Here is a 10,084-nt window from a genome sequence, read left to right as displayed (position 1 = left end):
GAGGAGGAAGTGAGAGGTCGATTGGAAAGAAGGAAGCAAGTATTTGCTTCTCCTCAGTTGACCGGTTGTCCTCCTTTCTCTCCTCCTCCCCTCCTTTCCTTGCTGGTATCGGATTCTTGACACATTCAGACAGAGGAGGGAAATTACGGAATTCGACTCGAAAACATCATGTTGGTAGAGAAGAAGAACGGCCAGGTCCACAATGTTTCGTCCTCTTCGTCCTCGTCCTCGTCCTCGTCCTCGTCCCCTTCCTCGTCCCCTTCCTCCTCCCCCTCTCCCTGCCCTCCTTTTCTCCTCTCCTAACTGAGAAGCAGCACAAACTTGGCTCCAACGTTGACATCCTTCACTTCGTTCCTCTCACTCTCATCCCCTTCCAACGCAAGCTGATCGTTGCGGACATGCTCTCGAGCCAGGTAACTTTTGTCTCCTTGCTCTGCCGCTCTGAGAGGGAGCTACAGGAGAAGGAATATCTCAACAGCTACCACAAAACTGTTTGGGATTCAGTGTCACCTTTCCTCCAGAAGGTGATGATGATGATGATGATAATGATGATGATGATGATGATGATGATGATGATGATGATGACGAGGAGGAGGAGGAGTGACGAGATATGCAGGAGGAGGATAAGATTGCTCTTGAGTGGTTGAAGGAGAACACAAGGCCATTGTGAGAGAAGGGTACAAGAATAAAGCAAGAAAGCAAATTCATTGCAAACGAATGTGAGATGCGGGTAGAAGAGGGGAGGGGAGACAGTAGGAGGAAGGGGATAGAAAGAGGGGAGGAGGGGGGAAAGGAGGGAGGAGGTAGAAGGCAGAGCATGTATCGTCAAGTCTTGTCATCTCACAAGTAACTTTCTTTTGTGAAAACATCTTGATAAGCCTATTTGAAAACTCAGTCAATCTCCTCTCCTTCCCTCCCTCCCTCCCTCGCTCCCTCGCTCCCTCGCTCCCTCGCTCCCTCGCTCCCTCCCCGTTACCCCTTCCCCTCCTCCCCCCACCTCCACTTCTCTCCCTCCCTCGTCCCCTCTCTCTTCCTCCCTCTCCCTCCCCCGCTTTCCCCCTCTTCTCCTTCCTCACCATCGGAGAGAAAAGTTGGGCCGATTGATGCGTGAGCTCTGACGAGATCGCGTCCGCAAACTTCGAAGGTCGCACCACGTCGCTGCCTCCCAGCAAGAAAGTTTGCGGTGACCTGCTGTTTGACCGCCACTCCCCCAGCTCGTCCCCTGCATCCGCCTCCTCCGCCCTCGTGCTCCACAGCAGCGACCCCTTCCTCGAGCAAGTCTCGTCCTTCGGAGCCCCGGTGATCTCGTCCCACCTCCTGCTGATGTCAGACAGCAGGCTGACCGTACGGGCCGCTACGGCTCGATGGGAGAACCTGCTCGCAACCTGCCTCCTCCCCTCTCTCCCTCTCCTCCCTCGCTCCTCCGGGTCTGTTCGCACCAGCTGCAGGATCTCTACCAGGTGGCCCAGCGATGGCTCCGCCCACATGTGCCTGGCCTCTTCCTCCTCCTCCTGCTCCCTCCAGGCGAGGTGGGGGGAGGAGGAGGAGGACTTCTTCCTGGAGGAGACGTTCCTCAGCTGGTAGTTGAGGAGGAAGCTGTTTTCTTCCTTCATGAACTCAGTGTTTCCGCTCCAGTTCGTCCCCACAGTCGGCAGAGCCGTCGCCATGGCCTCGAGCAGGGGCAGCCCCCAGCCCTCTCCTCTTGACGGCAGGACGAACGCGTCGACCGCCTGGTACAGGAAGGGAAGCTCGCTGTAGGAGAAAGTCTTGTTGACGATCACGACAGGAGCCAGCCTGCACTCCTCCATGTGCTGAGAGGAGGAGGAGGAGGAGGAGGAGGAGGAGGAGGAGGAGGAGAACTGATCTTCGCACTTCAGCCGTCGGAGCTTCTCCCTCAGCGCCTCGTACTCCTTCAAGTTCTTGTCGTCCATGTTCACCCGCAAGAACAGGCACACGTCGTCCACCCGCTCGAACGCCAGCCAGTAGGCCGAGAGCAGCGCGTCCCATCCCTTCCTCTCCTCCCACTTGAACACCGAGAGGAATTTGAACACCTCGTCTCCCATCTCCTCGCACGGAGGGAGGATGTGGGCAGGAGGAGGACGAGACTGAGCAGGAGGACGGAACAGCCTCTCCGTGTCCGTGGCCTCATTCAGCACCCTCAACTTGCTCCTTGGCACCCCGGCCGACTCGAACGTCTCGACGTTGAAGGAGGAGGGAACCCAGATCTCGTCGACCTCGCACAGAGCTGGTCGCACCCACATGCTGGGGATGCTGCTCGTCTCGTACATGCTCCTCCCCACGATGACGGTCTTCCCCTCCCCCTCCCTCCAGCTCTCGTACTTGAAGTGCGAGTATCTCCCCGGGTCTCGATGCAGGATCTGTACCTTCCTCCCGCCATGATTGATCGGCATGTACATCCCCCTGACCATGTCGCCTACCATGCTGGCTGGGAAATTCCTTAGCAGGACCTTCTCGCATTCCCTCTTGTTCGACACCTGGACAACAATCTCCACTTCGTCCCTCAGCGCCGAGATCAGATTCACAGCCTCCGTCGTCAGCCCTCGCACCTGTTCCTCCCCGCACTCCATGTTCCACAGCACCTGGATGTCCTTCAGGCTCGGCTCCGTCCTGCCTTCCAACCTCGCCTCCCATCTCGACTGCATCTCGTCCGAGAAGGGGATTCCCCCGAGGCTCTCCCTGATTCTCCTGTCCCGCGCGCACGAGAACGCTGCTTTCTCTCGATCCTCGTCGTCTCCCACGAGCTCAACCAGCGCCGGTGATTTGAGCATGGCCACCCGATGGTGGAGGGCCGTCGCTTGCAAGCAGAGGTCAACAACGGCGAGAGAAGACGGCTCCTCTTTCCTCATGCCTCCCAGCTCTCTCCACAGGTTCCTCCTGACCATGAACAAACTCTCCGACACAGCATCAACTTCAACGAACCTTCCTCCCTCCTCCTCGTCCGTATAGTACCCCTGCCACTCGTTGGTCGCCCAGAGCACCTTGCTGCGCAGCGCACCCCCGGAGGAGCCCTCCTTTCCCTCATCCTCCACTTTGCCCCTCCTGTAGACAGCGTCCTCTTGCGGAGTATGCGATTGCAGGCATCTCCTCCTCGGTCCATACTGCACACGGATTCCCTCCTGCACTATCCTCCCGTCCGGCTGTAAAGTCCTCACGCCCAGGATCCCCATGCTAGGATCGTCCTCCAACTTCGCCACCATGATCTCCACCACTCCCTCCTGCATCTCCACAGAAGCATCCATGAACAGTAAGTAGCTGGCATGCGCCGGAGCTACCCTCGCTCCTCGCTCCATGGCCTCTACGACGCTGATGCCCTCTGTTTGGTTGTTGGCGATGCTCGTCACATGGGGGAGCAGCCGAGCGGCTCGCGCGAAGGACTCGTGGAGGGAAAAGTCTCCGTTCCTGCCTTCTGTCTCTACCATTGTGACATCCCACTCGAACTGCCTTGCTCCTCCCAACGACTCCCTGAGCGATCGCAGGCACAGCCTCAGGTTTCCCGCGTCCCTCCTCACGATGACGATGACGGAGACTGCATTCAGGAGCAGCGGGTCACAGACGGCCTTCAGCCATGTGCGGCAAGGGGCATCAGACTCACCGTGAGGGGTATCAGGCTGGTCGCCTTCCAGGGAGTCGCCAGCCCTGATCCACCACAGCGCAATGATGGCTAGGATGCTGAGGACTCTCATAGCTTACAATCTTGACGGGGTTTGAGGGTGACTAGCGTGAAATTCCCATGATCGTTGACCTGCAGCATCTTCAGATATGCGCCTCCTTCTGGAACGAGTTCACGTCACTCGCCCCCGCCTCGTTATGCACAGATCCTTGACCAACTTCTAACTTCACTGTTCACCTCTCCCTCCTACCAATCGCTCTGTTCTGGTCTCCTCCCCCCCTCCGTCACGATCTGTTCCTGTCCCTTCCTCGGTCTCCTCAAGATCCCTGACCACTCCTCCTCCTCCTCCTCTTCCTCCTCCTCCTCACCCTTCCCCTTGACTTCTCGCCTCCTACACTTTATCTCCTCTTCATCTCTTCGTCTCCTCTACATCCTGCGCTCCCCTCCCACACCCTCCCAGCTCCTGCCTTCTTCCATCTCCATGTTCTTCCGAAGGCCTCCTACCCCTACCCCCTTTCTCTTACAAAGAAAACGGTAACAACTACGGGTACTCATCGCTCACCCCCATCCCCTCCATGGCGCGCCAGCTAGTCGAGCTTCTAGCTCCTTCCGTCGCCTTCCGCGAGTCGAACGTGGAGACCAACAGGAAGGTGTGGGACCTCTATGCCAAGGTACTCCCTCCTCCTCTGCTCCCCTCCCGCTGCTCGCTCGCTGCTCGTGACCGGAGTCGTGCTTGCGTCTCTAGGACTGGAGGCCTGACTGCGAGTGGGTGCGGAAGATGGCGGACAACCTTGGGGAGGAGTGGAATGATGCGGATCTTGAGTTCATTGGGGACGAGTGGAGTGACAGGTACTCCCTCCAGCAAGTCCTCGACGAGTTCATCCTCCCCTACTGCCTACAAGGCTGCAAGGCTATGGAGATCGGATGTGGAGGGGGGCGGGTAGCTGTGAAGTGAGGGAGGCTGAGATGTCTCGTCCTTGCTCTCATCCTTGTCCAGGGTGATTCCTTCGTGCGGCGAGTTCCACTGTGCAGACATTAGCTCGGAGATGCTGAGGAAGGCCAAGCAGAAGGTCAAGGAGCTGGGGCTGGAAGCAGGGCGAAAGGTAGCCTTTGACTACCTCGAGGCTGCTCAGCTGCCGGCGGATTGCACTGAGACGTTCGACTTCATCTATTCCTTCGACTGCTTCCCGTGAGGAAGGGGAGGAGGACTCTGCGCTTCTGATGCATGCTTCTCCCCAGGCACTGCGACTCTCACACCATCTTCCAGTACCTCAAGGAGATCCGGCGAGCGCTGAAGAGCGAAGGAAGGGCGATGATCCACACGGCAAACATCACGACCGAGCCAGGTTTCAAGAGGTTCGCCAAGCAGAAAGAAGCAAGCGTGAGCCCCGGTGGCTGCGGGGGGAGATGCTGAGTGATGATCGATCCAGGTTCAAGGGTTTTGCTTCACTTCGCCGGACATCATTCGCACGCTGGTGAAGAACGCAGGTACCTTATGAGATGGCGGCCTACTGCACTTGCTTCTCATCCTTGCTCGTTGTGACAGGATTGGAGATCGTGAAAGAGAGTTCGGTACATCTTGATACCGTGATTCAGCGTGGATGACTCTTACCAGGTCGACGGGAACAACATCTACTACAGTCGTGATTTCCTTTGTGTATTGCGAAAGTCAGGATGACCGAAAAATGCGGCCTCGAAGGCTCCTCACGCCCAAGCTGCCTCAGAGTAAAATACATCACAAGCCTCCTATCGAGATGCGAATCTCGCCCAAGTCTCTTGGGCCAACGCCTCTGGACAAGGGCAGGAGCTTATTTCTGCAGTCGAGCCTCTTGCACCAGCACGGCTGTTGGCAGCTCGTTGTCGTTTGCCTCCTGAACAACCACAAAGTCAAACACAGTGCGACCTCTCTTCAAGCGGCCTCACCATCTGCCCTGCGCTGGATGCGTTGGCTACGACATGGTGCTGGTTTGTGACAATCTGACCCACTTCGATGCTCGACGGGTTGAAATCAGCATGAACGATCGGCTGACGTGCGAGGAAGCGTTACCCTCGTCGCCAATCCACCGACAGCACATACCTCATCGTGGAGTTGGTAGTGACCCGTGCTCGGGTTGTACATCCCATTCACAAACACAGGCTGCGTGCTCATGGGCTGGACCCCTGGGATGCCGGTGGGCTGCCGACAACATCGTCAGAGAGAGACAAGGTCATATGCAAGCAGGTAGCACGCGCTCTCGACTTACGATGTGAGTCGTGTCGATGGGACCGGGATCACTCATGGGGTCGCAGTCGGTTCCGACAGCGTCAGTGTGCCTGGCCATCTGAACTTTCACCGTGAGCGCAACACACTGAGCGAGTCCGGACTGGATGACCTGTGCTAGAGAGCAAGTCCAGCAGAAGAACGAGACGGCAATGTCTTCGACAGCTCCGCAGAATCTGCCAGACTTCATCAGAAATGCATTCCGCCACCATCACGTCACTCACGAATTCTCGCCATAGGTACCATCGTCGCATGTGGTTGGAATCAAATATCGCCTTCTCACCTAGAAGACAAGCATGTAAGGGTCTTGATAAGGCACAGGGTGAGGTACCATCTTTCTGAGAACGAGGGCTAGAATTACGAAGACGGCAGAACAAACGAATGTGATGATATCAAAGATCTCTGTGTAGGTCAGCAGCCTGGATGTATACTCTGTTGCAGAAAAGAATCAGAATGCGAAATGATATCAGATACCAACGACCAGATGCTTGGTAACTGTAGTAGTTTCCATAGTACGAAATATCCTTGTGAAACTGCGCTGTTGCCATGGCCGAAAGCTGCTCGTAGCTGTAGTATGCTATCATGTACACGATTGCAAGCGCAGAAAGAGCTCTGAGCCATTGCTTGAAAGTTGTCTGCCCGAACGAACGGAGGGCATTGACTTGCCTGTTATCAAACAATTCACGGAGGTTGGCAACGTCGTGTCATGAGCTCACCAGTCTAAACGGCTGGCAATTTTCGCAAAGATGCATGGCGTGCAGCACGGGTACCAACACGCAAGACAGAAGGAGGAGCAACCCGTAGGGCCAAAACAATCGCAGATACCATCTCTCCACTGTAGGAAGTGAGTCAGGTCCCTTGAGGTCGTAGTCTGCATCCAGGGAAGGAGAGGGATGGCGGGGAGCGTGAAGGGTAAATGAATGAGAGGGAGGTTGGAGTGGCAGTGAAGGGTTTACGAGGGATACAGTTGGAATGAGAGTGAAGATGTACGACAAAGACAAAGCAGATAATGATACGCAGAGAAGGGTGGTGAGGGGAGTAGTCACTAGCAGCTACAAACATCATTCGGAAGAGTACCATGGAGATGAAAAAGGGAAGGAAGAGGAGTGTATCAGCACGATGAAAACGATTGCATTGAAGGTGACGTGATGGTGTAGATGGATGTTTTATCATTCAGCAGAGCAAAGAGGAGCGAAAGAGGGAAGGAGTGGTGGCAGTTTAATTAGCGAAGAACAAGAGACAGACGAGGACGAGAAGGCTTTACCTGCCCATACTCAGCAGCCATTTTCGCTTTGGTTTGTCCTTCAATGGTGGATGGCTGGTGAAAGTATTCTTGGACTTGTGGTCATATTTCAAATTTAATAAAACAATTTCATTTATGTTCCAAAATTTTCTCAGGTGGACGTGACCGAATGAATGAGATCCTATAGGAAATTTCACTTTTAAATTTTAAAATTATCAAAACATTTTCCCCCATTAAAAGTGAAATATTTTCCCAAGATACCTGAGGCGGGTTGGAACACGGCATGAGGCCGCAGGGAACATGCGGGAAGGGTCTGGGCAGCGGATGCAGAATGGAAGGGAGAGAGGAGAGGAGAGGAGAGGAGAGGAGAGGAGAGGAGAGGAGAGGAGAGGAGAGAACGAATGAGAAGAGCGCAGAAGGCAACGAAGTGAGCAAGAGTATGAGCAGAGCATAGGTGACGGTCAAGGTAGGAAAGTTTGATTGCAGGGGTAGTGGCAGAGCGTAAGCAATATCCTTGGCGAAGAGGCCAAGATAGTGAGGGGTATTGGAGAACCGTGAAGTCAAGCTAGGATAGTACTTGCAGGTCTGAATTGATGTCTAGGATGGGGTAGGAGAACGAAGAAGGCAGTCTTAGATGCATTGCATGAAATGCACGGCCGGCCAATTTTGAATGACACGTCACGACAGGCGCTCTTGTTGTGGTTTGCACAAGTTCAGCACCGACTAGTCTGGATCAATGAGCGCTATCGTGTTCGTGAAGAAAGCTCTGTCGAAGTTTGACTCGATCCCAGAGGAAGTTGTGGAGTATGCAGCTGAAGCCGTGAGCGGAGTGTTGGAGGACACCAAGAATGAGCCCAAAGACGTCGTCGTCCCTGAGATCAAAGATGCTCTCGAGCCTCTGATCGAAGGATGTCTGGATTCTTCAGCTCTGGACCAGCTGTGTGACGAGATCTTCTCTCTCGCGCTGGGAGGAGGAGGTGAAGTAGAAGGTCAGAACGCGAGCACGAGCGTGGACTGGCTAGTGAAGTGTGACGGCATCATCCTCGCATACGCTGGAAAGTCGCTCCTTCGCGCGTGCTCCTTGAAGTTGGCGAGGGGACGCACGTACGGCATCGTCGGTCAGAACGGTGTGGGGAAGACGACACTGATGACGAGGATCTCGGCGAGGGACATTGCGGGCTTCCCGACCGACATCAAGTGTGTTTTTGTTCGGCATGAGATTCTTGCCAACGACAACCAGTCAGTGCTGAACTACATGGAGCAGCAGGGGAAAGACGCGAACTCAGCGAGTAGTGTGGGAGAGATCTCCCGTGTCCTCGGCGAGATGGGTTTCACTGACAAGATGCAGAACTCGGCGGTGCTGGAGCTCTCGGGGGGGTGGAGGATGAAGCTGGCGCTGGCAGGAGCCATTCTGAGCAAGGCAGACTTGCTGCTGCTGGACGAGCCGACGAACCATCTCGACGTGGACTCGGTGGGATGGCTTGTCAAGTACCTCAACGAGCTGAGAGACACGACCTGCGTCATAGTCAGCCACGACTACTCGTTCCTGGACAAGGTTGCGAGCGATATCATCCATTTCGCAGACCTGCAGCTCGCTTACTATGAGGGAGGATGGAAGGAGTTCGCGTCGAAGCGCCCGGAAGTGATCTCGGCCCTGCCCAAGAGGCGAACTCAGTCCTACTTCGCCGAGCTGACGGGAGAGTACGAGGCCCTGATCCGGTTCCCCGATCCCGGCCCGCTCCAGGGGGTGAAGAGCAGGCTGAAGCCGATTATCCGCTTCACAGATGCCAGCTTCCAGTACGAGGGGACGGACAGGCAGATCCTCAAGGAGATCTCGCTGAAGATGTCGATGACGAGCAGGGTTGCGCTGCTGGGGAGGAACGGGGCGGGGAAGACGACGCTGCTGAAGCTGCTCGTCGGGGACCTGGAGCTTACTAGCCACCCGAACAACCGAGGAGAGATCTGGAGGCATCAGAACCTGCGCGTCTCCTACATCGCGCAGCACTCGATGCACCACCTGGAGGAGAACCTGCTCCTTACCCCCGTCACTTACATCCAGCAGCGCTTCTTCCAGGGGAGGGACCATGAGCTCGCAAAGATGGTGACGTTTGCGCTGACGGAGGAGGACAAGGCGATGATGGCGAAGAGGGGAGCATCTGCGAGATCACAGGGAGGGCCGTGCGGGGAGGGCAGCTGTGCTACCAGGTCAAGAGGACCGGGAGGAGGGACGATGAGACCTGGGAACCCATGAGCAACCTGGCGTGCAAGGACGCGTACGTCAGCAAGCTGATCAAGAACTATGACGAGAAGCTCAAGGTGCTGGCGTCCGGCGTCGAGCTCCGCCCCCTCCACGAGACCGAGGTCAAGCTCCACCTGCAGAACTACGGGATCGAGGAGGAGCTGGCGACGTCCAAGATCAAGGGTTTCTCAGGAGGGCAGAAGAGCAGGGTGGTGCTTGCTGCTGCTATGTGGACTCGTCCTCACTTGATCTGCCTGGACGAGCCGACGAACTTCCTGGACAAGGAGACGTTCAAGGCGCTGGTGAAGGCGATCCAGAGTTTCCGAGGGGCCGTGCTGACCATCTCGCACAACCGCGAGTTCGTGGAGAAGGTGGCGAACGAAGAGTGGAACTTGGAGGAAGGGAGACTGAGGGTGAACAAGAGGGCCTCGAACGAGCCGGAGGGAGACGGGGAGGGAGAGGGAGAGGAGGGGGAGGCAGAGGGGGAGGGAGAGGAAGCGAAGTGAACAGGGGACGAGGAGAGGGGGGTGTGGAACTGGAGGAGGACAGGGAGAGAGGGTAGGAGGTGAAGGAGGAAGAGGGGAGGAGGTGATGGAAGAAGGGAAGCAGGGGGAAGAGGAGGAAGTGGAGAGGTGGGAGGAAGGGGAGAGGGATGAAGAGTGTACGAATGGTTTGTGAACATTCATTAAACATCATGAAACTTGAGACGTC

At 56.0% G+C, this 10,084-nt stretch overlaps 3 protein-coding genes across 3 annotated transcripts; 2 read left to right on the top strand and 1 right to left on the bottom strand.

The window, feature by feature from the left end:
* Positions 1-1,352: 1,352 nt before the first annotated feature.
* Positions 1,353-1,808, bottom strand: GUITHDRAFT_67737 (hypothetical protein; the record flags this gene model as incomplete). The annotated part of the gene is made up of 1 exon (XM_005836520.1): positions 1,353-1,808. A coding segment is annotated over one exon (456 nt), but the record flags the coding sequence as incomplete, so codon positions are not given.
* A 2,389-nt stretch (positions 1,809-4,197) lies between these two features.
* Positions 4,198-5,309, top strand: GUITHDRAFT_162048 (hypothetical protein; the record flags this gene model as incomplete). The annotated part of the gene is made up of 7 exons (XM_005836519.1): positions 4,198-4,302; positions 4,377-4,582; positions 4,629-4,820; positions 4,871-5,012; positions 5,062-5,119; positions 5,178-5,203; positions 5,247-5,309. Exons 1-7 carry the CDS (start codon positions 4,207-4,209, stop codon positions 5,307-5,309), a joined length of 783 nt encoding a protein of 260 aa, XP_005836576.1. The 5' UTR covers positions 4,198-4,206.
* Positions 5,310-7,010: 1,701 nt separating this feature from the next.
* Positions 7,011-9,879, top strand: GUITHDRAFT_157380 (hypothetical protein; the record flags this gene model as incomplete). The annotated part of the gene is made up of 3 exons (XM_005836518.1): positions 7,011-7,031; positions 8,222-9,235; positions 9,283-9,879. The coding sequence occupies 3 exons, from the start codon at positions 7,011-7,013 to the stop codon at positions 9,877-9,879; spliced, it is 1,632 nt and encodes a 543-aa protein (XP_005836575.1).
* Positions 9,880-10,084: the final 205 nt, after the last annotated feature.

The sequence above is a fragment of the Guillardia theta genome (genome assembly GCF_000315625.1).
Source record: "Guillardia theta CCMP2712 unplaced genomic scaffold GUITHscaffold_17, whole genome shotgun sequence".
Taxonomy (NCBI): domain Eukaryota; class Cryptophyceae; order Pyrenomonadales; family Geminigeraceae; genus Guillardia; species Guillardia theta.
This window is presented reverse-complemented; position numbering and strand designations above follow the sequence as displayed.